Below are 26,780 nucleotides of genomic sequence, written 5' to 3' on the forward strand. Positions count from 1 at the left end.
ATTTATGCACTTAGATTGTGAACTTTCCTTACATAAATGACAAAATCTATAATGCAAAAACCACAAAATCAAAAGACTTGGTGTTGAAATCCTTAACGTTAATGTACACTTACAAGCTGACACGTGCAGGTGTATCCCAGTGCAGACCCGCTGAATACAGAACAGACTCCTCCACTCTGACAAGGCTGAGATTCGCACACACTGAACCTGCTCTGACACCTCCGGCCAGTAAAGCCAGGCTTACAGACACATTGGTAGTCATTGGGCAACTGGATGCAGTCAAGACTGTTGGATGGACTGCAGGGGTTAGAGAGACACTCATTTATGTCTCCCTCACATCTCTCTCCTCTGAATCCAGGGGGACAATTGCAGCGGTATCCACCCACTCTGTCCACACAGGTGCCATTGTTCAGGCACTTAGGAGGAGCACTGCGCAGCCTCAGGGGTAGAGCACAGTCATCTTCATTGATCTCACAGAGAACACCTTAAAAAAAAAAAAAAAAAGAGGATTATTTAATACTACTATACATGTATTATATTTAATATATATACTATATTCACCTATAGTGTAATGACTTTAGTAATAAACATAGGTTTATGTTGAATATGTGCTTTCATACCCAGTGTGCCAGGGGGACAGGAGCAAATGTAATGTCCCACCAGATCAATGCAAGTGCCTCCATTCTGGCAAGGATGAGACTGGCACTCATTGATCTCTATCTCGCAGTTCTGTCCAGTAAAGCCTGGCATACACTGCAATGACATGCAGATGACAATTTCAATATCTCTACAATCGTGAAGAAGCACTGGGTGAACACTGACTTTGTTGAAATCTGACAGAGATGCACATATCGACAATGAACTCACATCACACTGGTACCCTCCCACATATCCCCTGCAGGTGGCGCCATTGCGGCAGGGTTTGTCTTCACAGTGGTCCACTTGGCTTTCGCAATAGCTTCCAGTGTAGTCAACAGGGCATTTACAATAGTGGGCATTCCCAGTGTTGACACAGTGACCACCGTGATGGCATAGCTCATCTGTCTGGAGCCCTGTTAATAAAGATTTGTAAGAAAATGTAACTTTAATTATCAGTTACAACACAAACAGAGACAGAGAGGTTAAATGTCATATAACACCCACATACCTCTATGGCGAGCAGCTGTCTCACAAGAAACCCTGGAGATGTCACAGTAACGTCCAGACCAGCCATTAGTACAGTCACAGATAAAGGAAGCATCCTTTTGGCGACAGCGTCCTCCATTTTGGCAGGGAGATGAGCGTCTGCACCAGTCAACAGGTGTCTGGGGAGACAAGAGGCAAATAAACACGTATCAGCATTTATCAGTCCAAAAACAAAGTCATAAAGACACAAGGCCTTTACAAAACCTTTCATAAGTGCCTGTGAGTGTGTGTGTACCTGGCAGCGGGTGCCAGTGTAGCCCCTGGGGCAGGAGCAACGGAAGGACTCGAGGGCATCTTGACAGATGCCTCCATTAAGGCACGGCTGGGAATCACACTCATTGACCTCGTATTGACAGTGGGAGCCAGTGAAGCCTGAGCGGCAGGTACAGGAATAGCCGTTGATTTTATCTGTACACGTTCCTCCATTAAAGCAAGAGCTGTGGACATGAATATGTGTTATTGCCCCATTCATTAGTTATATAGTACTTGTGTATATGAGCAGGTTGATAAGGTACACAGTGAGATATCTCCATGACTCAAACACACTCACCTTTCAGTGCAATCAGGGATGTTGGTTTCGCAGTGGATGCCAGTAAAACCAGGCCTACAGGTGCAGGTGTAGGAGTTAACATAGTCTGTGCATGTGGCTCCATTTTTACAGGGAGAACTTTGGCATTCATTGATCTCTAAAGCACAGCGGGGCCCAGTAAAGCCTGCCAGGCAGTTACAGTGGAAGGAGTTCACACCATCTGTGCAGGAACCTCCACTTAGGCATGGATCTGATGAAACAAAAGACAATTTGGTCAAGAACAGTATACATGAACCTGTTATTGTGTTTGACAGCAACAGACAGTTAAAGTAATTCAGCACGCTACATTTATGTGGCCACTCACTAGGAGAACAGTCATTCACGTCTGTTTCACACGTCAGCCCAGTAAATCCAGCTCTACAGGAGCACACAAAGCCTCCAAGTGTGTTGGTGCAGGTCCCACTGTTCTTGCAGGGGTTTGAGATGCATTCATTCACATCTATGTTACACAATTGACCTGAAGAGTGTAAAACAAGGGTATAATAAGTTTTAACTGAAGATCATAAGTACTTATGCAGTAAGACTTTCTGTAAGCTTCCAGACAGATTATCTCACAATAGACGAGCAGGCAGTGCGTCGATAAGTTCAAAAACAGCTTACCTTGCCACCCTGACTGGCAGTTACATTGATAACCCAAGTAGTCTGGGGTGTGTGTGCAGATGGCATGATTTGCACAGGGGTTAGGGGAACAAGGGGTGAGGACATCAGCACAAGTGGGTCCACTGTAAGGAAGCTCACAAAGACAGGTGAAACTTGCCACACCGTCCACACAGGTGCCCTTGTTCAGACAGGGACTGGATGCACATTCGTTGATGTTCACCTGGCAGAGGTTACCTGTCGGAGGGGCAGCAAAGACATTTAAACATTACCGAACAGAATTTGGTAAGCCTGAGACTTGGCCTTCCACTGGTGAATGTATCTATACATTATTAATACACCACTAGAGGGAGGTAGACAATGGTAATACAGATAGGGGAAAATTAAGGACATGGTAGGAATCTTTTAGACTAAAATGTGTGTATAAAGCCTATAAGATACATAGTTAATACTCTATTTACTGCACATGCTGCATAAGTGTGATCCTCACTTTGTACTGTGTCTTTTGATGTTGATGTATGTTGGGCTACTCTGCCACCCTCTTACCTCTGAAGCCTTGGCGACACTTGCAGGTGAAGCCATTGAGCTGGTCAATGCACGTGCCAGCATTCTGGCAGGGACTCGGCAAACAGTCGTTTCTGTCAAGGTCACAGTTCTTCCCCACCCATCCAGGCTCACAGTCACAACGGTAACTGGAAATACAGGAATATAGTCATTAATTCAAAAGATGCCAAGTTCAAGAGGTGAAATAACAATGCACTGATGTACAAGTTGAAACTTGTGGGATTAGCAACAAGCTTGCAAAATAATCATGCCAAGTTGCTCCTTGATATCATATGTGATGCCACTTTAACAAAGTCTGTAAGAGTACATACCCGTTGATGTCATCCCGGCATGAGCCATGGACACATGGGCTGCTGCCACACTCATCCACCTGGGAGTAACAGTAAGGGGGTTTAAAGCCCTCAGGACACTGGCAGTGAAATCCATTCTCTTCATCCACACATGTCCCCCCATTTCTACAGGGGCTAGATGCACACTCGTCTATCTCCACATTACACTTGGAACCTGGCAGGAGAGATGTCAGACACAATCAGAAGTGTGTTTGGCAACATTTCCAATGATGATTGATTTCTCATCTCAAATTCGTGCTGTCATTTTCAGAGGGCCTTACCAGTGAAGCCAGGTTTGCAAACACAGTCATAGCGGTTAATGCCATCTTTGCAGATGCCATAGTCACATGGGTTACTGGCACAATCATCAAAGTTTATTTCACAGTTTGTGCCTGTGTTGACAAAAGAGTTAGAGTTTTTACATTAGGCTTGCGGAAATTTTCAAAAATCATCTTTACAAAAGGCGGGGAATATGCTTCAGACTAAGATGTAAATGAAAATTATATGATATTATGGTATATCTATCCCATTATTTTTGTTATTACCCTCAACAGCAACATCATTTAAAAAAATAAAATAATTAAAAGGTTTGAATTAACAGACCGACTATGTGATTTTGGAGTTATTTGTCTTACCTGAGGTTCCATGTTGGCACTGGCAGATGTACTTGTTGACCAGGTCCACACACTTGCCCCCATTCTGACAAGGGTTGCTGTGACACTCATTGAGCTGATTCTCACAGCGATAGCCTGTGTAGCCAGCATCACAGTTACAGGTGTAACTGGCAATGCCATCTACGCAAGTACCATGGTGGCATGGGTCGGGCTGACAGTTGTTGATATTACTCTCGCAGAGTGTCCCTTCATAACCTAAACAGGAAAAAAAGGATAAATGAAAATTAATGTTAAAGCCTTTATGGAGTCATTTGATGCAGCAAAGCGTTTTTCTGAGGGAAAGCTGTTTTCATTCTAGTCTCCTATTTTCAGTTTTTCCTTGAATGGCCATTTCCTTCTAATTTTTCTTTTCTCCTCAATTCATTAGTTATTTTGTTCAATTTCCTCGGTCGGTTTCCCGCCTTTTCTTTATAATAGCTTCTCCAATTTTGGATTCTGATAACTGTGGTTTCCATGTCGACAGTGTTTGTGTGTTGGGCAAGAAAAGTGTTGGTTTGTATGGTATGTGTGTAGTGCAGTGCTGAGTTGGGCAAAGCAGTAAAGAAGGGTCCAACACAGGCCTCCCAGTACTGCTTTTGTTCTCAGTGGCGGAGGGAACAATAGACTGCACCACGTCAAACAGGGCCACTTCACTCAACAGAAGGGGCCCACAAACACAGGGAATACCAAGCAGCTGCCCACTGAAACAATAAGAAGGCTCTTTCGTAAACTTAGGTCCTAACAAACATGTTCAATATCATTGTATATTCACAGTATGATCATACACGCAGCCTTTGTGACAAACTTCAATGTAGCTCACTGTATCTGGGCTTGTTTTCAAACATGTACTTGATTAAATGTGAAGGAATGAAAGTTAAATTGCAGCATAAGGTGGTGTGTGGGGGTTTAACAGATGAACAGATGTCGGGGTGATGACCAAGGCTCTTTTCTTGCCAACTGCTGGTCTTCTCAGTGACCCCATGATCCTGAGAGCCGACGAGGGAAAGAGTGGGATTAGGGGCCTCAAGTCAGTCTGCTTGGCCAGCAGACATCCAGAAAAATCGCTGACCCCCCCAAAACATTGAACACTTAACAAAGACCAAACACAGCCCAACAAGTGGTTAAGGCTCATCTGCTCTTCTGCTGGGAGGACACATTGAGCTGTGTACAACTATTCACTGACAACTATTAGGTACAGAAGCCCTTACCTTCAGCACAGCGGCACTCGAACCCATTTGGCCGGTCGTAGCATTTCGCTCCATTTTGGCAGGGCGTGCTGGCGCACTCATCTATGTCGATCTGACACATGGTGCCAGTAAACCCTGGGACATGCAAACACAGAGGTGAAGGGTCAAAAAGAAGGTCCAGTGGAAAGGTCCGTGCTCAGGTCAGAGGGCAGTTCTGTCTCTTCTTAGAAGGGCAGAGGTCTTTGGCTAGGTTAGTGACGTTGGTCTGGCTAAAGTTGGGTTTGAGTGTCTCGACTGGTTAAGGAGATGTAATCGGTGCACTTGGACCAATGCCAAGATGACCACTACAAAATGCAATGGAAAGCCTGTGACCTTGATCATGTTTTTTAGGAGGCACTTACAATCTAGTGCATACAATGTGGATATGAAAATAACGGAATATTGCTATTAGGTGGTATGAAATATCTGGGCAGCAAAATGTATGCACTTCAGGTTATTGTACATTTCCGAGTATCTGCACAATGCCAGCTCTACACTGGATTGTCTGGACCCAATATATAAAACACTTATATGGAATGTCTAGAGAAATGGCTAATTTTAACAACAACAACAACAATAATAACAATACAAATATTAATACTATTGTGTCTAAAACCTACTGGCTTGAAAAGCTTGAGAAACTGAGAAGGCTTGAAATCAGTGGGCACAGTGCCCAGACAGGGGTGAATTGGTGCATTGGTAGCACACTGCTCAGTTGATTAACAGTGTCAGGATGGTCTGTGTGTTGGTGCTTGGGCTACTAAAGGGGGGGTTAGAGGAGACGGTGGGATTGTTTTCTCTTTTAGGGAACCCCCCCTCTCCCCTTCCTGCATCAGCTCCACCACCTCAATAGCTAGATGGGGGGTGGAGAGGGTACGTCTGTCCCAGATGTAAATTGAGGACCTGGAAAAGAATCTCATTAGCAGGACTGCTGTTCGCCACCACCACCAGGGCAAGATGAGGGAGACTGCTGTCCCTTCCACATTCCAATGAGGAGGGAATGGGGGTCACAATAGTGTCTTTGTTCAAGACAGGAGGAGAGCATAGGCAGCCTTGCGGGCCTGCCTTTTTATACGAGTGGTGGTCCTAAACACCAGCCGGCAGAAGTAGCAAGGCCAACCATCCCTCGTCTGGTTCAGGGGACATTTAAACTTTGGCTCTCTATTTTCACTGTTGCTGTCACTGAATTGGAGTTGTTAACAGGGATAGAAATAAACACAGGGAATATAAATAAAGTCTTACCTGGTTGGCAGGTGCATGTAAAGCCATTGACCATGTCCCGACAGATGCCGTCATTCACACATGGGTTGCTCTCACAGTCATCTACGTCAACCTCACAGTAAGTCCCCATGTAGCCTGAAAGACAGAAGTTCAATCTGAATACATGTATGTTTTTGCAGCTCAAGCAGATTCTATATGTCAAATTTGTATGTACTAGTATGTCACTTTAAGCCAGCATGGTGTGCATGCATTTGTGTGTACTCTTTGTGACGGGGAAATGATCTGAAATGATCTGTGGAAAACTTTTCTGTCATGGGAGGCCTCAGAGTTTTTGATGCTGGTCTCTGCTGAACCACAGGATGAATAAAAGATCCCTAGAGCATCCCCAGTGTTCCCACTCTATTGACCTGAAATCACCACATCCTACTGTCAACAGAGCATTACCCCTCTCTGGGTCAGTCTCCCATTCACCAGATGCATGTTATACATTCTGCGTTAGCAAACTATGGAGGGCTCCATCACTGAGGTGAAACAGAGTGTGGATCAGAGTGCTGGGGGAGAGGCTAGCATGGAATCAGAAATAATCAGTAGCTCCACATGAGCTTTGCCAGGCTGGCTGATGATGAGGAGGGTGAGGAGGAAGGGCATGTCTCTGGAAATGAAGGGGGAGGGGGAGAGGCTCTGGGAAAAAGCCTCTTTCCCTCTCTGTGTGTATGAGGGGTGCAAAGTGGAGCACAGAGGGGCCCTATTGTTCCGCTCCATTCCCACCACTCTACCACTCATTAGTATTCACAGCACACTCCTCCCCCTAACTGCTCGCCCTCTCTCACATACAGTCCTATAGACCCAACTCCCAGCTCTAATTTGTATAGTTCCCAAAACCCCAGGATGCATGTAGGACTGTGCGTGAGAGTTTCACTGTGTTTTTGTCACTTAGTGTCCAACCATCACTTAGTCCAAACTAATACCCTGTCTGGCTGTATAGTGCACAGAGTAGAGCAGTGTCTCCGTACCCCCAACACCAATATGAATGGATTACATAACAGTCTACATTGGCAGCCAGTATGGCAGAACTTAAGATGATGCTATGTCAAGTTTAAATAATAAGTTGTTCCAGTCTGCTATTGGCTTGGACTGTCCCAAGTGAATGACATTGTGCTGAATTGAGGTAGTCTGTATTGTTTTATTGGCAATGCTAAAACATAACAGCCCTGAATACCTGGCATGCAGATGCAGGTGAACTCTCCAATGCGGTCCAGGCAAGTGGCATCATTCTGGCAGGGCATGGACAGGCATTCGTTTATGTCAATTTCACATCTTGGTCCGGCATATCCACGGCCACACTGACACTGAAAAGAGCCCTCTGTGTTCACACATTTTCCAAAATGCTCACATGGGTTGGCACCTGCGGGGAGAAGGTTAAAGTTCAGTATATAAAAAACATTTAGTAAAAAGACAAAGCAGAGACCCTATGACCACAGTAGCGGTTAGAGAATTGTTATATATAAAAAATAAAAATCAGACTTACCAATTGAACACTCATCCATATCCTGGTTGCAGGCACCTCCTACAAAGCCAGCAGGACAGGTGCAAATGGCACGGCCGTTAAGGGGGTTAGTGTCGCACACTGCCCCCTCATTGCAGGGGTTACTCACACATGCATCATCAAGGTGGCACAGCAAACCTGTGGGAGATGGCAAAGAAAGAAAACACATGAAATCAACAATTTAGGAGCCAACCATGAAGCTCCATTCACTCATGTACTGCAACCCTGAAATGATCTAGACATTACCCAGAAAAGCTGTTTGTGAAAACCCAAATGTCTGAATAAGTTGGACCAAAACACTACACAAACTTTACCCTTCCACCCATGGCCTAAACCAAATGAAGTATTGTTAAGTGAGAACATGCCCGATAAGGACAATCTTGTCAACCCTGTTTTGTCCAGAGTTCACATGAGAAAACCGCTTATAAGGGGAACAAAGGCCATTTCACAAATCCACTTACCTGTCTTTCCAACTGGGCACTCGCAAAAGAAAGATGCTACACGGTCATGGCAGGTGGCACCATTGAAGCAAACAGCTATGACACAGTCATCGATGTTCTCACTGCAGTCATCTCCAGTCCAACCATTAACGCAGACACAGGTGTGACCACCGATAGTGTTGAAGCAAGTACCCCCATTGTGGCAGGCGTTTGGTTGCATGAGACACTCGTTGACATCCTCAGCACAGTATTGCCCTAGTGTGGTTAAATGACATATTGTACTTACACTCAACATGATATAAATATTTAAAGGTAATTTAAAAAATGATGTAAACAGAGGTGTACCTGTCCATTCTGGTGGGCACTGGCAATTGTAGGTGTTGACTCCGTCCACACATATTCCTCCATTCATACACTTGTGACCTGGACAGTCATCCACATTATTCTCACAGTTGTGTCCCTCAAACCCTGAGACAGACAGAGAGAGAAAAGGTTTATGACACACTGACACAGTAACACACACCAATTAAATGTTTATTAAACATTCAGTGTTTCCTGTTCCAGACACCAAGTATCTCTACTCATGACCTTGAGGGATATTTCCCACACTAGAGGAGGTGTAGGGCAATGTGGGCAGCCAAAAGGTTCAGAGGGTGTCTAATTGTTTACATCTTCTCATGATGGTTCCCACATGATGCCAGCAACAGCCTGACTCTTGCCTGCTTCAGAGGTCTGCACTCCCCACAGTGTTTGCTTGTTTTATAATATCTCAGTTTCAATGACTTCCTCTCTGGCATGAGACATTTCCTGTCAGCTCCCCAGTGGGAAACCAGAGGTCCCATAAAGTAAATTCCTTCTGTTGTGAAAAGAGCAGAGTGGAGTAGAGTGACTGTGGGCTGCCTCTTCAACTCTCCCACCATCTCCATCGGTAGCTATTAATAGCAGACAGGAAGCTGACCTTGAGAGAGGAGTAAATCCCAGCAACAGCACTAACAGCTACGCCATCAGGCTGGGATAATTTGTATGTTTGCAGCACTGTGTTAAGGGCCTGGGAAAACAACAGGGTCTGCACACCAACTGATGTGTGCATGGTTGTGTGTTCCATTATGCTGATGAAGAGCTATTATACCTGGTAGACAAGCACACTCATAGGAATGGTCGCTGGTCTGTCGACAGGTGCCCCCATTAAGACACTGAGATGGGGCACAGGGAAGGGTGGACACCTCACATGTCCGCCCACTGTATCCAGGTTGGCACTTGCAGTGGAAGGACCCATGGGTGTTAATGCAGAGGCCACCATTGAGGCACGTGCCAGGCTTGCGGCACTCGTCAATGTCATTGCGGCAGTTCTTTCCCTGAAAGCCAGGTGGGCAGGAACAGTTGTAGTGGTTATTCCAATTGGCACAACGGGCTCCATTGGCACAGGGACTTGTGGCACAGGCATCAATGAGAGAGCAGTCTTGGCCTGAAGATTAAATAGTGAAATAGTGAATAATGTATTCAGTTAAAATAGGAACTTTTAATCTCCCTTCTCACATCTAATATTTCTGATGAAGACAAATACTTATAGATGTACCTCTGAACCCTCTCTGGCACACGCAGGTGTATTGTGGGATACCATTGACCACTTGGCTCTTGCAAGCTGCTCCGTTCAGACATGGCGATCGATGACAGGGATCCAGGTGCTGACAGAGAGGACCAATGAATCCCGGACGACATCTGTACGAACAAATTTACACATACATTAGGATGTCTTTGGGCTACAAGTCGAAACAGGTCACAAGATGACAACTCAAGTTATTTTCAGTAAAGACAGAGCTGTGATTTCTGGGTTCTGGGTTTGGCAATCAAGGCCCCAATGACACCTTGGCAAGGCCGGCTGCCTGACTCATACAATGGCTTGAGTAATGCTTTTGGGCCCTAGAATGATTCTGTAATAACACAGCTTACCCCAATAGTATTAATCGTGTAATACCTTGTATATGGATTGAGAAACACATGCACTCACAAACATAAAAATATCAAGATGGAGGAAGGCAATCTCTCTGTGTCTTAAAGGTCTCACAAGGCACATTCTCTGATTTTTTCAGTTGGAAAGCTTCAGTTTCTCCATATGAGCTAACATTCTTCCACTTTTAAGAGTTTTTCCCCGTCCCTCAGCTCTTGTTTCTGTTCTCATATATGAAAAAGAACACACCCAGAAACAGCAGTCTGGAAATTTAACAATTGCCAACAAATACTGACATAAGAAAAAGGAGGACAACAACCTGCTCACATAAACTAAATGCAGCTGTGGTATTGGATTGAAACAACACATCCTCCTTCCACTGACTGTGTGTTGATAGAACAGATAATTATTCTGATGAAACATTAGCATTGTGTACACAAGGTGTTTCAGACACGTTTTTCAGTCATCCATCTCACGTGCGTCTGACTGAACAGGCTTCTATTTTAATCAATAACGCTGCCTACAGAGGCCATGTAAACTGCTCAATTTCACTAGTGCGTAACGTGAATAAAAACAATTTTTTTACTTTTACTTTACTTTTTTTATTTTGTCTAAACTGATTTTGCTATTCTAACACACTGCTTTTACAACACAGGCTGTGTAGGGTTTCCTATAGCTCTCTGCAGAGGTACTATGGGAGTTTAGACAAGGTTTGGACTTACTAGAGAGTCCAAAATGAGCTTGTAACTTTACACCCCCAGTGGAGCCCCTGGGGACAAACCCCCTCTTCAAACAGCCTGTTTGATGCTGATGACAGAGCAGTGACGGCTGGGTGTTGGCCAGCCCTTGGGCTCTGTCTTTTCTTTCATTGGAGAAGAACCCCTGGGCAGGATAAACAATGAGTTTTCATCCATTCTCTTTTACAGGATCATCACCACTACACTGGTTTTAGTTCATCCTTTACATTTTGTCTGTACCTTTCCCCCCAATAAACTATTACGAAGACTTACAAAAAGTTTGTGGTTTTTGCCCCTGACTAGGAGACAAAGCTGCTCCAGGTAAACTATGAAGAATAAAATGATCCAAATCTAGATTTTGACTGAATTTACCAGCTTTATTTCTGACTGTTGCTCTGGTTCAGAAAAACTGGAGACCACTACTTTCACTTTTTCCCCCAGTTTTACAAAGACAAAAGTGAATTGATGGAGCCACAGAGATAGCATGAAAGAGCCAGGCACGCAGGCGTATCAACGTGCATATACACAGAAATAGTGCAGAAAAGTAACATGTCCTAAAAGAATAGTTTGTTGGTCTATAAAAATGAATCAAATATCTTAGCGTAACAACTATAAATGCTATAGGGGATAAAAGATTGTTCCCATGAAGAAGGTCAGCAGTAAGACACTGAGCTTAATGCGGAAGTTAAAGTGAAGCAGCACTGGAGCACCAATGTTTAGAGAGTTATTTAGACAGTTATTACAGCTACTCTTCCATCTCCTTAAGCCCCCCTGAACGCCAGTGTGGCTTTCTCCCTAACAACCCCCTCCTCTCTCGCACTGTGAGGTCAAATGTCATAGGTCGCCCGTCTAATTGTGATGATAATGTCACTCAGGCTGCAGGGAGTGGGGTGGGGCTGCTCTGCAGGAGAGAATGTATGTCGAAGCTGGAATTGGTGGAGAGGGTGAAGAAGAGGAGGAGAGACTGGTCTGGTTCAGCAAGAATGTCATGTCATATTTCCTGTAATCCCTCGTCCCTTGCTATAAAAACACTGCACTCACTCCGAATGCACGATCCTTGTTGCCCTAGCAACCACTCAGATGAACAAACAAGCCTGACACCCAACCAAATACCCCTGACTACCCCCCACCCTTGGTGCCCATGGCTATTTGTCATGGCCTGGCTGGGTTTATTTAGAGGCAAATTAACTATGTCTGGAATCTAGAGTGTCAGTAAAAAAATGAAAAACAAATGTGGCACAAAGAAGGCTTTGAAATGGCTGAGGAAGAAAGTTGGTTATAGAGCTGAAAAATACAGACAGACTGACTGAATGACTCAAAGACAAATTCTTCTGGAACCACACTCTACTGTTGGCATTTGACTGTTCATAAAAGAAAAAGAGCTACAGTCTCAACAGGCTGTTCTCCAAAGACTATCATGACTCTCTATGGATGATGAAAAACTCAGGAAGAATTGTGTGTCCAAGTACATGATGATGTTCCACCACAGATACTAAAACACCAGGTATTTGGAAAAAAGTGTGTTCAGCTATGAGAATGAAGTGCATCAGTGTTTATTTGTGTGTGTGTGTGTGTGTGTGTCTTAGTGCAAATGTGTGCATGTGTGGGTGTGAATGTCGATAGTAGTTATGTCTGATAAATTATTTGTATTCCCCTACAAATGCACACTAAGTAAGCAGCCAAAACACACATTCTTTTGTCTAGACCTGACTCATTGCCAACATGCTACTCCCATAACACACAAATCAGAGTGCTATCAGGGCAGAGACTGTGAGAGACATGCAACTTTGTCCTGGTGCACCTGAGAGTCTCCTTATCAGGCTATTTACAACCTTGTGGATTCCATTGACTCTGGGAACAGCAGAGCAGGAACTCTGCCTTCGTCTAGGCCCAGCTTTAATTGTGGCGGATGTGGAAGGCAGGTGCAGGCTGCTGTTGTGCAATGAGCCCCTGAGTCATATTCAGTGAGTGAGTGTCGATCTGACCTTTGAGGAAGAGAGTGCAGCAGATGAGGAGGAGGTCTTTGAGTGAAGCGGAGGGATGGCCAGAATGGGTAATCTCCCTATGTCAACACATATGAGGACTTTTGCCAGCTGCAGCCCCGGCACCATGCATCTGTCCACATCTGTCAGTGCACCTCTGAGTGTCTGGCATTTACCTCTCTGCCAAACATTAAGCCAGAACAACTGTACTGCTTTGCTCATGGGAAAAGCCCAGTACACACACACACACACACACACGATGTGGTCATCTTTCACAAACACATGCATTAACAGTTCCGCTTAACATTTAAAGAACTTTAAAGATTGTTACACAAAGGCACCACTGCAACAGAGCAAACGCATGCAACAACACTACACACCCAAACACAAAGAAAAGAAACTTACGACCAGCCTCAGCCACTGGGGAAGGGAAGTATCGTGAACCCATAAAAGAGAAGATCCACAGAGAAAGTAATAGAAGAAAGAAGAAAAGGTGGCAATAGTTAAGCATTAAATGAAGAAGAGTTTAAAGTGCAAGTGATTCGCAAGATTTTTATTGTAATTTTAAATATGACATTCCAGCAGTGCATTGTGATTTCTCACTTTTGCATCAAGTATGAGGATCATCTAAAACGGTTTGATTTATGCAAGTGTAACACAATGCCAATTTTCCTGCTTTCCGGGTCACTGAAGCAGGGTAACCTGAGCTCATCCTCTGCTATACAATAGCAGCTACTCTGCCAGAGGTCACAGGGTGTCTCACCTGTGAACAAAGAGGCTGTAATCTCTGACACGGTTCATACACAGAGTCATGCTCCACAAGGCAACAATATAAGTCTTCCTATCTTAAAGGGCATTTCCTAAAACAAATGGAGAGGACGAGCATGAACAACAGAACCACCATATTTTGACTTGGGGAAAGATTTCAACTTCTATATTGCATGAGAAGAGCTAATCGAAGTTTCGCAAATTCATGCAAGCCTAAGGTTGCTAGAACACATTATTAGAATCTTTGGGGAAACTGTTACAGTGTCTCTTTCTCTTAACACAGACTTATTTCCCTCACCCGCTCCTCTTTACAAGCAAGCAGGAGCCAGCTCCACTGCTTTATGCGAGTCCATACTGACACCACACTGCCAACAGGAGCCCATCCACATTCCCCCCTCCTTCCAACAGCCTCTTCTGCTCTGCTCTCCCCAGCTTGGCTCTCCCTTTCTCAGCAAAGAGCCAGATTGGGGGTTGGGGAGTGTTTTGTGGCCCAAATAAAAGAGCTAAAGTAGTCAGAACTCCTTTGTATGAAAGTGTTGGGGGGGGGGGGGGAAGCAGTGACCCAAACAGCTAGTCTTTCAGGCCTGGGCTTACACAGACCAACAGGCCTGGGCTGTAGCCTGGCAACAGTAACCCATGGTGAGAGAGAGAGCCGGAGTGAGAAAAAGGGGGAGACAGGGTTTCGTAAGGACAGTTGAGGCACTTCAGAGGACTGATCCCCTACATATGCAGGTAGCACTAAGCGCGATGCGGGACCAATTCAGTCTGGTAATGAAGTACGATCATGTCTAAAAGCATGCGTGTTTCACAGATTAAAGTGCAAAGTTTGTTTCAACAGTTGTGCTTAGACACACAATGGAGGTATTGAAATCTCCAGGAGGAGGTTTTCAGAGCACCCCTGGAGCATGAATATTAAACATGTGAATATAAGGACTTTTAACTTTCTCTTGAGGGAAAGCAATAATTAATCTGACCAAAAAGCAAGGACGGCTATCAGTGCGTCCTTTTCACCTCCGACAGTCCCTCAGTGCTCAGACTTACATGTTTAAGAATATGAATCCAGAATGCCAAGAAAATGTCTGGCATATCATTGGCAGTGGAAATATCACAGATGTTCTGCAGAGAATAAGACAATAAAAAATGTACTCTTGTTGCTCTGTAATGCTGCTATGAAAAGGGCGTGACAAGATCTTGCAGTTTTTAAACTTTTAGTGCATACACTATCGGAACAAATTTGCCTCAAGTGTCCACAGATTTTTGGAAGAATACTCCTTGACATTTTTCAAATAGCAACACGTTTGCCCATAACCACATTTCATGAATCCTTGGGTCGAGGTCTTTCAAAGCATTCTCGACTGAACTTAACCACAAAAACCCCACCCAACCACCTAAACTGAACCAGATTCTGTTAAACTTTGAAACTAAAATTTAAAAGACATCCCCAATCTAACGTGAAAGATCAACGACAATGCCTTGCCAAATGTTTTGTTTAACGTCAGCCTTCACAGTAAAAACAAGACGTGACAAAAGACATCTCAGACCTTGTAATTGCCTGTATTGCTATTAATTTCACAGCAAATATTTGCTGCACAATCAAAGTGGAATGAAAAGGTTTAATAATGTAGACTAAAACTGTTGCAATTGACAAGCATTCACACGATTTTAGTCCAGAAAGAATGAGATTTGTGGACAGTGCACTGGCAAAGGTTTAACCACAGAATGTCTGTTATCTCAACGGCTGACACCCAAAGTAGTACTAGACATGTGTAGGCCAATCATACCTAATGAAACATTTTAACAATAAGGTAGCATGTTTGTTCTATTTCCACATGAAACAGTATTTTACTCCTTAAAGCTCTGATAAATCTTAAATTAGAAAAAAGGTGAACATTCACATCAAGTTGTCTTTGGAAAATGTGCTTAGTGGAAAGTTAATGCCTGTTCCTGAGTCATTTACTGACGGACCCATCCCTTCCTCTTCTAAATGGGAGGGAGACTAGGGAAATTTTGCATGCAAACCTCAGTTATTCCAATTAAACCTGCCTGCATGTCTCTTCAGAAGTCATTTTCTACCGGATAAGAAGAAACAACCAGGGGATAAGACTTCAGAGGCAGGCTTATCCCTACATAAGCATGTGGTTCAGACGTACATTGACTCCAAAATGTAAAATAATACACAAATCCTAACTGGATCCTAACTCACAATAATGGCAATCCTGACATTAATAAGCACACAGACATGAGAGAAAGATGAGAACACTGAGGAGCTTGGAGAACTGGCTAAACTAAGTAAAGCTGCTTAGGTTTTTCTGATAAGACAGGATGTGCGTAGCAGGGAGGTCAGAAGGCACCACTTCCTGTGACGGGGCCTGGGAACCACAGCTCCCAGTCTCCTGTCTTGACCCAGAGAGAAAAAAGGACAACAAACCCAAATTTTCCTCCCTATGATTGTGTAACCTCTTGGTCAGATAGTACACATTTCCTTATAGACTTGACAACTGATCTCCTATTAAAGTATTTCAAACTGCTGGATATGTAATGCATTACTTTTCCTGGATAATGACATTAAAACGGCTCCATCTATCTGTCAGGACAGTATGAGTGATGTTGCCTCACAAAATTGCAAAGTAACTAATTGCAATTCAAATAAGTCATTTCAAACATCCCATTTTCAATGAGACTAGGCTGACAGTGTTGTTAAAGGCATTCCTGAAGAGGCTACCAGTGTGAATGGATGAGAGGTATGGATAATAACCTCAAAGCACCAGAGAGACAGGAGGACTCTTACTGAGCATTCCTTTCTAATCCACCATAAAGATGCCAAAGCCCTGAGGTGATCTGAACTAAGCCATAATATAATGTCTCTTTGCTTCAGTCCATCACAAAATATGTTTCTTGGCGTGTGCTTCTTTCTACATCTTAGTGAATGGTGTTCCTCAAAGCCTCCCTCCAGCCTCCTTTTTTCCCCCAGTAAAATAACTTGTAGGTACTGTATTTCACAAATGGAAAGGTTGTACCCTCCACTGAGAAAATTAAGTTTGTCCTTATTTAAAAAAGGAGAAATAATATTTTCACTTGTTTTGATCTTGCTATTTTCCAAAAGTGAACTGAAGTAAGCAGATACAAAACTTTACTGAAGAAACAGCACTCCCCACTTGACAGTCTGCTCCCTATCAAAGTCAAAGATGTCCTCTTTCATCATGTTCTAAGAGGCTGGGAGTTGCAAGGTCATATTGAAACACTCACAATTTATATGCTAACTCTGCTACTGAGGCCAAGTGCAAAACATTAATAACATAAGGGGGCCACTGTATCCATCCATGGGCCTCACACAGCGGAGAAGCCCCACATTTATGTCCATTCACTTTAGAGGATCTGAGAGGGAAGAGTCTGTTGTAATCTGCAATCTGCCACTGTGTCGTGAGACAGGGGCAGAGGATGAGCTGCCAGAGCTGAGACGACACGCAGAGAGAGAAAGAGTGGACCTGGTTCCTGCTGCACTGTGAGAGAGGCAACATGTGCTAGAGGGACTGTGAGCTACCAGCTTCATTCCTCCACAAGCTTGTCTCTCACAGTATGGGGGCGGCTGACTGCTCAATGGCAGCACCTGGCCCTATGCTTCCCCTTTGTCAAGATCTGACTTCACTGGATTACCATCACAACATCCACCAGCTGTCCTCGACGCAGCCCAACACCCTCCCCCCTACCCAGCCTCCCTCTACCCATTCCCTACCCCCAGTCCGATCCCTCCAGCTGGATCCTCTCTGAATGACACCCTCTCAATCTGCCTAATTATCTATCCTCCAGCCATGCTGCTGTGGCCCTCTCAACGCAGCCCATTCTGCTCATAGGGCGGAGCTGAAGGGTCAAAGGCTCTTTAACTGGACTTCCTGACTGCTCACCTAGTAGGTTGCACTCTCTGTGACACAATCAACTCGTCACTGTCAAGTTCAAAACGCTACGCTATTTTAAGTAGTGCTATTTAGAAAGTGCTTCCTGGAAATTTTATCTCTGGAATAGCTACAAAAACTACAAAATCTGATCTACATGTTGTGTTTATATGTTGCCCTCAAACAAAGCCAACTGGTTGAAGACGGAAAGATATTCAGTAGATTTGGGGTTGGACCAAAACCCAACAGTAAGCCTGCTTAAATTATGCCACAGTATAGAACATTTTTTTTGCCAGGTTTTGGGTTTAAAGTGCTTTGTGTTTTATTCTAGGCAACCTTGACATTCTGATTTGGTAAAAGCCAAACTTCTGCCAGTGCGCATGTTGATCCAAACATGTTTGGAGACTCAGCAACAGGCATGTTTCAGTGCTGATGCCACACGTTAAGAAGTGCTTCCATGTCAATGGGAATCATCTTAGTCATCACCTTGATTTTGTAATTTCTCACATAAACCCATGTAGGACATGGAGTCTAAGCTTAACACGAGTTGACTCAAATCAGAGTGCTGGTCATAGGATCTTGTGTGGATTTCCCTATCCACGCAAGATCCTGGTTTACAACTGTAGTTGCACTTAGTCACTGCAGTGTTTGTACACTGGAGTTTCAAAGAGGCAGATGATTTTGTGTAACTTTTTCTTTTTAAATTTGACTGATTTAAATAGCAAATGCAATTCATGTGTCTTTGCAATCACAATCAAGTTGCAGCCAATATCTAATAGAGGATAGGTTGGGAGCAGGTTCATGTAGCCAGGTTGGAATACTCATTCAGACTAAAAGCATGAACAGATTTTTACTGGGTAACTGAAAAAGGTGAAATGGGTATCGGAGTATGTTCACTTGAACGGTTTAGCACTGTAATACCCTGTCAGCAATTCTGGCCTGCAAACTTTAATGCCTCATTTTCCAAGGCATGGTCTGGCTGTGTTGTTCTAGTTACTCAGCTTGCTTGGGACCTCAGCCGAGGTGGTACTAAAATAGTACCAGGGTACGATCCACAACTTTAGCTAATGGAAAACGAATAAAGTGCAAGGCGAGTTGAGTAGAATTGTGCCCTACCATGCAGTGGAAATGTGGCATAAGTCACATGATCAGGAAGCCAGCACACTTAGAGACGCACTTATAAGAAACTAACAAAATAGCTAACTTTTCTTGCATGGTAAAGTTTTACCATGTGTGGTGTATATCATAGTTGTGCTTGCCAACAACAACAATACAGAGGATACATTGGTATCTGGGACAGCAACAATGGTAGCTGCCATACACTGAGTATTACTGTCACTTGTAGAACTACTTGCCGTAAATCTTTTTTTTTTTTTTAACTAAGCGGCTGAACAACAAACAGGAACAGGTGAACATTTGCTACACAGAACAATGTGTGTGGTTCTGTGTGGAACCGGGTGTGATTTCAACCAAGGTTATTTTCTACTGGTTCTCCAAATTCCTTTCAAATGCCAAAACATGTATCTGCATTTCCGTCTTTCTACTCCATATTGGCTTCACTTTGCTGTGGCCTTTCTTCTCTCCATCTCTACGCCCTGTTCTGATGGTGCCAGGTTACAGGCAGGTATCTGGTAGAAGAAAGGATCTTTTCTGCTGTTTGGATCTCTCTTTTCGGTAGGCTCCCTGGGGAAGGGGTGGGGCAGCTCCACCACTCACCTCTGTCTAGGACTGGTTGGACCACTCTCATGTGTCCACGCTCCGCTCCACTGCTCTGCCCTGCTACAGGACTCAATCTACTCTGTGTGGTATGACATTTGATGTCCCTGTCCATTAGGTATTCTTTTATCTTCACATTTTAGGGCTTATTTCTCTTTGCACTGAACCAGGATAGTGACTACACATGCCCAACTCCTAAACCCTAACATATGTACACATGCTGTACATGTACACAGCACAAAGGACTAAAGGAACACAAAAGGAGGAATGAATGGTGTCTTCCAGAAGAAAACACATTTCCTGTGATTAGATTAATGTACACAATTGGGAAAACATTGAGAGATTTTGTTAATTTTCACTAGTGGCAGTACTATGGTGTTGGATATGCTGAAACAAAGATCTGGCTGCATAGAATTATACATTGACTCGCTTAATGATCTTGGCTCCAGCTAATGATTGAAAAAAATGTGGGTGGTAGTTACTTGCTCCACATGCAGTCTGGTTACACATTGTCTAGTGTGTAATGGCGACTACTTGCAGGATATTCCCTTTATAGAACCATGTAGTAACCTTTATGTTTAAAAATGCATAAAGGCCTATATGAGAAAATGTCTGCCTGATTGCTTGTGAAAAGTGCATTCCTGGTATTGGCTCTGCTGCAGGGGTCATTAGCTTTGACCCTTGCAGCAATGTAAACTGCCAGTCCAATAAAATGATAAATGTACTGTTTTGGAGGGAAGTAGCTGGCAACAATGAAGTTTTTTGTTCTATCAATGACAGTATCTCCTCCATCTGAAACCCTCAGACATGTTTCCCAAGCCAAAGGGTTCTTTAAAAGGACAAATGACCCCCCGGGCAAGACACTGTAGCCTATTTAATTTGACTATTGTAACAGGTCCCCCCCCCAAAAAAAAAAAAAATCACCAATTTCAAAAACAAAAGCCTTATCACTGTCAAAAGATGTGAGAGCTTGAAAATGCCCAAAGCAGGCAGGAAACAAAGACAATTCGTCAAAAAAATGTTTTAAAGTCTTTAAATTCAATCACAAATCACACAATGAAAATAACTATATAAAAAAAGTAACACAGAATGAAACTGTGATTTATGTTCGACAAAGCTCTTTAACAGGTGCAAAAGATGAGTGTAGCAACATGTTGAGGCTTGATGGTGCTCATCTGTAGACATAATCAATAGGCAATATCTAATAGGTCATATCTTTAACCAATTGTATGTGAACGTTGTTAACTAACAGCCAACAGGATATAACAAGAACATATTCACAACAATGTTTAAAAGTGGAACTCAATCTTTCCCCTGAACCTTAAAAGAACCAAATGATAAATAAATGACAAATGTGTAAATCAACTTACACACAAGCCCTATACTTACTACACTGAGTTTATGAAGTATGAGAAAACTCAGATTTTTACACATGTTCGACTTACATGCATCGAGAGGATGAATCTAAGCATGTCCCTCCATTTTCACAAGGTCTGTATTTATCCACGCAACGGAACCCTGTGGAAATTGGAGAAATTTGTTAGAAAACCACACAACTGACAAATGACTTCATGTCATCCACTTTAACCTAAGGGGAACATGTAATCCTCCAAATTCCTAACCACTGGAATAGTATGATCGCTTAACATTCTGTAGGAGTTACACAAATTGATGTGACCTCTTTAAAACGGATAACAGTGCCACTTGTGGCATCTTGCAGACACACCCGCATGTTCATTGTTTACTTTGTCAAAAGCAGATAAACCTTTGTGTTTCCTTTATAGAGATACATGCTGACATGAGATTGTTTCTGCTTGGAAAAAGGTTTTTCTTAGAGACTTTCATTTATCATATCTGACAGTCTTTCCTCAACCGTTCCGAGGGAAGACTTTCAGTTGTTTAAAAGGTCTTTGTTCGGAAAGGGGGTAACTTCGGCTCATCACCCCCTGATTTGGCTTTAACAAATTTTCACCCTCCCCTCCCACATTCAATAACTACATTTTTTAAAGACGTAACATGTTAAGCATCACTGCACAAGCCCACGTTCCTCAGCTAAACTTTTAAAGTGCTGCTGAAGTTACAGGAGCCACTTCTACACTTCGGGTTTTGTGAACTCGGTGGAGAAGCAGCCCTCAGTGCCATCAGAATACTCCAACAGAAAAAAAGAAAAAAAACACTGTCGGAAGATTAAATGTGTAGATTTTAAATCCACTTTCTCCATGCAGAAGTGTAAGATTTATTCACAAAAACAATTGGGTGTATGATTTATTGCATTGATGCGGTAACGTTAAATGTCTTCGGTATAAACTGTTAACTCTTATCTGTTCGGTTGTGCAGTTCAATTAGGTTTTTCCAAATAGTTTGAAAAGTTTTCCAAAGCTATCTGCGACTCAAACTACTAATACACTACCAAATAAAATACATAGAAAAAGTACAAAATCAGTTACGCAATTAAACGTGTCAGTGTTTATAGCCTAAATAGTCAAAGGCAGCCCCAATTCTATTTGGAACCACAAGGTAAATGGGATGTTCGGACATGTCCACTCTCTGAATATAGATACGAACATGCTAATGGTTAATTAATATGACTTACCTTCGCAAATATGCATAAACAATAAAAATGACAAAATAATCCATGGAATATCCCCTTCCATTTCGGAGGAAAGTTTCCAACGTTTCAAGTTGGGCTTTTAGTAGAAATACATCCTTTATAAAGTTCACGTAAAAATAAAGACTCCAAAATCAATGGGGAATTGTTCATAAAGTCAGCCGGAAAGCGTAGCGTTAGGTCCCAATCACGTATTATCCTTCGCAGCTCGGCCACGGCTGCTGTGATTCTCGGTTAACCTCCTGAAACTTTTGAAAAACTTTTGCTTCCCGAGCTGTCCCAGCGTCTGGTATGACTCCGCCTCCTCTCTCTCTCTCTTTCTCTCTCTCTCTCTATCACACGCAAGATGTCCCTGCGCAGAGCATCCAACTTTGGGCCTTACTGGGACTTTTACGCACCAACACCACTACCCCCACCATAGACCGACACTGATGTACAACAAAAACAGAATAATTAAATAATTTCACACCCTAAAAATAGAGACAGGAAAATGTATTGATCACAGTTCAAACTACACTTGATTGGTGCAATCATGCACCAATGCACTTTGCTGAGACATGAATTGAAAAGCTGCTTTTATCATACACAAGTAGCAAATTTAACAGCAAACAGGTAGACAATCTCTCTCTCTCTCTCTCTCTCTCTCTCTCTCTCTCTCTCTCTCTCTTATTCCAGAATCTCCACTAAATCAACAAATGTTTTCTTTGGGTAATTTTAGAGCCATTTAGCAACAAATTACATACTTAGGAAAAACCTAGACAAGTTATTTTTTTAAGATATAGCCTAGCTATTAATCTGATAGATTTATACACAAAGAGAATTGATTCCGTCCAGTCCTGTGCAGGGTTATTTCTTTTGTTGTTTGTTTGTGTGTTTGATTGATTGCAGATAAGAGAGTGAATTGTGTTTACATGGTAGCAGAGAGTGCAGACGTTCCTGTTATCCCCACGGCCCATGCACTGAGTTGCAGTCCTGCTGTCTCAGCCTTCACCTCCTCAGCCTATGGCAGTGGACTCGTTTTCTGCAGCCGGCGAATAGTGCCTTGGTTGTTCTGCAGCACAGAGCGGAGCCGGTCGCTTACAGAGACAATAGCCTTGATTTGAATAATAAAAGGGGTCCGGCATTATGACACAGTTTCTCTCTGCAGGGGAGGGCAGCACACTAATATTCAAGCACACTGCCCCTACACCACCATCTCCCCCTCTCCATCACACTATTCCTGGTCCTGGCCTTGAATAAATTACAGGCATGGGTAAGGCCATGAATGTAGCAAGCTGGTTTGGAGCGAAGTTCGTTAGCGCATGTGACGTCATCTATGGGGTTCAGTGAAAAGAGCTTGTTAGGCCTCACAGACACCTGCTTCATTTGGCACCCACCATGTGATGAAAGTTGGGCACTGCATAGTCTTCAATAGCTGGATTCAGCTTTTTGTGCACAATAGTATGATTACTTAGTCCTGTATTCTTCATTAGTAGTTGAATACAACTGCAACTAAAATCTCACCCAATTATGCCACCTTAACATAGGCTTGTATGTATCCAAGATGACTTGGGCACACTTGTTGTTCTAGATGGAGACAAGGAGGAAGGTGTATCAGGGTTTATGTCACATAGGAGTATAAGCTGTGTTTTTGTGTTTTCATATGGTTGTGAAATATCTCTTTCACCCCATGGGGATGTGGTAGATGCATTTGCAGCTCACTCTGGCATGTGTTGGCAGTATTTTGACTGGCTTCCAGTTGGAGAAGGTCCCAGGGGAAGATTTCTCAGGGACAGACATTTGTATTTACAGTATGTTGCTATCTAAGCACTCAATGTCTACAAATGCCTCATGTGCCTCATTTCTCTGAAAAACTGAAGGCCTTGATTTTATGTAAAACAACAGCTGTCTTCTTCGTGCCTGACAATGTTTTCACAACCAAAATATCACAAGTTGAGGCAGCTGTAAGTCACATTATTGAAACAGAACTGCTCAGAGAAGAGCGTAACGTGTGTATTGTCCTGTAAAAGAAGAGGTTCTAAATTTTCTTTTCAGCCAAAGACCCCTTACAAGATAGAGAATATACTGGGAACCCTGTTATGTATGTATGTCCCTTCGGATAATTTGACGCCTATTATAGATTTAAAAATTAAAAAATAGTATTTTCTGAACTATGGAGTATTTGTAACAAAAAAACAAAAAGCACACCATATATTTTTTCCATCATGATCATAATCTGAAAATGTTTACAGGTGGCGGAGTGCAGAGTGAACCCAATTTGAGATTCACTGCTTTGAAGAGCAAAAAATAGCTATTTGTTACTTTTTAAAGTTTTACAGTACAAAGAAAAAGGCATCAAAATAAAATATAATAAAAAAAAAGTTTGACTGAAGTTTATTTTATTCTTTATTATTTTCATGATGTCAGGTATCAATGCTGCATTTGTCCATTAATGGATTCTGTCTAATCCGACTTGCTGCAGCTGACTTTGAAAGAGTGCTGTAAAAGGTCCACAAGACTTCCAATTTTCTTCACTCGCAAAGATTCCATTTTTGTCAGGGATTACAATCTGCACTGCTTGACTCCAGAAAATAAAGAGCCACGGAGAAAATTCCAGTTAGTCTTATTTTCCTCTGATCTCATTACTGGTAGTGGCTGCTCCTGCCCTTCCCTCTGGAAACACAACCTTTCCTTGATTGTTTCAGAAATGAAAGAGAACAGTGAACTAAGTCTTGTGGGAACAACAGCAGTAGAACAGCCTCTGGTTTCTTTGCGGGACATTTCTCTGTAGCCTGTAAATGTTTTTTTAATGAATTCAGTTCCATCCCTGTCATCCCTGTTTCTCAACCTTTCTGACTCTCTCTCTCTTTCTCTCTACACACACACACCACACACACACACACGCACACACACACACACACACACACACACACACACACACACACACACACACACACACACACACACACACACACACACACCACACACACACACACACACACACACACAAACAAAAAATTTGTAAGTGTTTGAGTGTGAGAGTGAAAGCCCTGGTGACAAAGTTCTCGCACCATACTCAGGGGGAATCTCCAATCACACAAACATAGAGGAGACAGGTCAGGATTTATGACTCCGTTCTCTGTTGGAAAGAGAGCAGCATTCCTCTTTGAACAGTTGTTAGCATTTCTCATAGTTAATAGATGTGAATCTGAAGAAATAGTAGGTATGCATTTAATCAGGACATCTTACACATTGTGTGTAGAACCTGCCTTTCTAGCACCACCTTTCTGCTTTTGTATACGCAGCTGTACCAACTACGCTGTAATTCCTCCAACTGAGCATTTGATACCTTGGGATAACAAGCACTATTGTGACGCACATTGTTAACAGAAAGGCTTTTATCCAGAACTGCATGTGAATGATACTGTAAGTTTGCAGTGTCAAGAGTGAAAGCTGACCAGAGCCTGTTAAGTGAAGACCACCCATGGGTGAGAGGCAAAACTTTGCACTCACACAGCAGGGTAGTGTGTCCAAAAACTGTACAGGTCAGTTAGACCTACATAATGTAATTTAGTTTGCATTGTCATGAGAGATAAAGTTCATGGTAGCTGTGGAGCTGGAGATTAAGAACAACTTGTCTTGCAGTGACGTCTCATTCATTATAACAGTACAGTGTCAAGTGGATTCACAAGTAAGATCCTACATGTATATAGTGTGGTCAGCCATTGCCCTCCTTTCATGCTCGGTGGCCTTTCAGAGCTAACACGCTCCATGTGATAGGGGTGCTAACAGGCAGTGTTTGTGGACACAGTGGACGTGATGACTTTACCACCCAGGCCAGACTGATTTATGTGGGAAAAGCCCTAAGAGAACCCACGGAGAGTGTGGAGAGGATTAGAAGCCCCTCTACAAAACTGGTCATGGCCAATCAGCAGCTCAGACCCCCTACAGACAGATGTCAGGGCCAATTGCAGCCCAGCGTTCAGGTTGATGATCTGGATTCTCCCTTATCGCTACTGTATGATACCTTTTTTTAAATATCAAATCATTGTATATAATATAATACATATTTCATTGTAATATAATTGTAATCGCATGTTCTCTTTATCATTCAGGGTTTGTGGGTAAAGTGTAATGGGCTTCTGAGTTTTGAGGAGACAGTGGGCAAACTTCTAATGTTGTCTGTGTGTGAAAAGGGCCCAAGCAGGCCCCATGAACACATGCACATAACAGACACGCACACATCTGTATCCCACAGTGATAAGATAACTTCTCTTTGTTTCTGCTCTGTTGTGGGTTGTTGGGATCTTCAATTAGGAAAAAAAACACCTCTGCGTTTCCCAGGATCCTACACTTTTTGTTGTCCAGCCCCCTACTCGTGTCAGTGTTCCAAGAACATCAAACAAATAGCGAAGACATTCCTGTGGTGTCTATGCTCATGTAGGTATTCTTCTACATTTAAAAGACAAAATGAATGCAGCAAAGAAGTATTTGAAATTATGCCTTTTGTTGTCATCGTGAAAAATGTGTATTTATGTATTTACATTCCTATCTCATAATTTGGTTTGTCCTAATTGACATGGTGTTGTCAAATGAAAAGATTTTGAATAAAACATTTAAAAACATTGTGTTTCTCTACTGCATCCTAAATTAATTGGTAATTTTACACAAAAAAACAGAGATTTCTGCTGGAGTTGTGTATGTGTTATCATACTTTCTGTATCCTCTTTCACGGTGATCATTTTCTTCTTTTACTTCCACCCACTTTCTGTGACACAAACACACACACACACACACACACA

The 26,780-nt window shown here is 42.8% G+C and overlaps 1 protein-coding gene across 1 annotated transcript in view; it reads right to left on the minus strand.

Moving 5' to 3' along the window:
- notch3 (notch receptor 3) overlaps positions 1-22,263 on the minus strand; it is a 29,262-nt gene extending 6,999 nt beyond the window's left edge. The window contains exons 1-22 of the mRNA XM_032538521.1: positions 21,985-22,263; positions 20,837-20,909; positions 9,927-10,069; positions 9,480-9,815; positions 8,696-8,818; positions 8,372-8,605; positions 7,893-8,048; positions 7,584-7,769; positions 6,386-6,499; positions 5,126-5,239; positions 3,900-4,133; positions 3,546-3,656; positions 3,247-3,439; positions 2,918-3,063; positions 2,375-2,608; positions 2,079-2,231; positions 1,736-1,964; positions 1,421-1,622; positions 1,148-1,304; positions 868-1,052; positions 621-753; positions 114-484 (exon numbers count right to left, since the gene is read on the minus strand). Coding sequence (XP_032394412.1) covers positions 114-484; positions 621-753; positions 868-1,052; positions 1,148-1,304; positions 1,421-1,622; positions 1,736-1,964; positions 2,079-2,231; positions 2,375-2,608; positions 2,918-3,063; positions 3,247-3,439; positions 3,546-3,656; positions 3,900-4,133; positions 5,126-5,239; positions 6,386-6,499; positions 7,584-7,769; positions 7,893-8,048; positions 8,372-8,605; positions 8,696-8,818; positions 9,480-9,815; positions 9,927-10,069; positions 20,837-20,909; positions 21,985-22,045 — 3,888 coding nt within the window. The 5' untranslated portion in view covers positions 22,046-22,263. The remainder of the gene's footprint in view (positions 1-113; positions 485-620; positions 754-867; positions 1,053-1,147; positions 1,305-1,420; positions 1,623-1,735; positions 1,965-2,078; positions 2,232-2,374; positions 2,609-2,917; positions 3,064-3,246; positions 3,440-3,545; positions 3,657-3,899; positions 4,134-5,125; positions 5,240-6,385; positions 6,500-7,583; positions 7,770-7,892; positions 8,049-8,371; positions 8,606-8,695; positions 8,819-9,479; positions 9,816-9,926; positions 10,070-20,836; positions 20,910-21,984) is intronic.
- Between the last annotated feature and the right edge of the window lie 4,517 nt (positions 22,264-26,780).

The sequence above is a fragment of the Etheostoma spectabile genome, chromosome 15, assembly GCF_008692095.1.
Source record: "Etheostoma spectabile isolate EspeVRDwgs_2016 chromosome 15, UIUC_Espe_1.0, whole genome shotgun sequence".
NCBI classification, from domain to species: domain Eukaryota; kingdom Metazoa; phylum Chordata; class Actinopteri; order Perciformes; family Percidae; genus Etheostoma; species Etheostoma spectabile.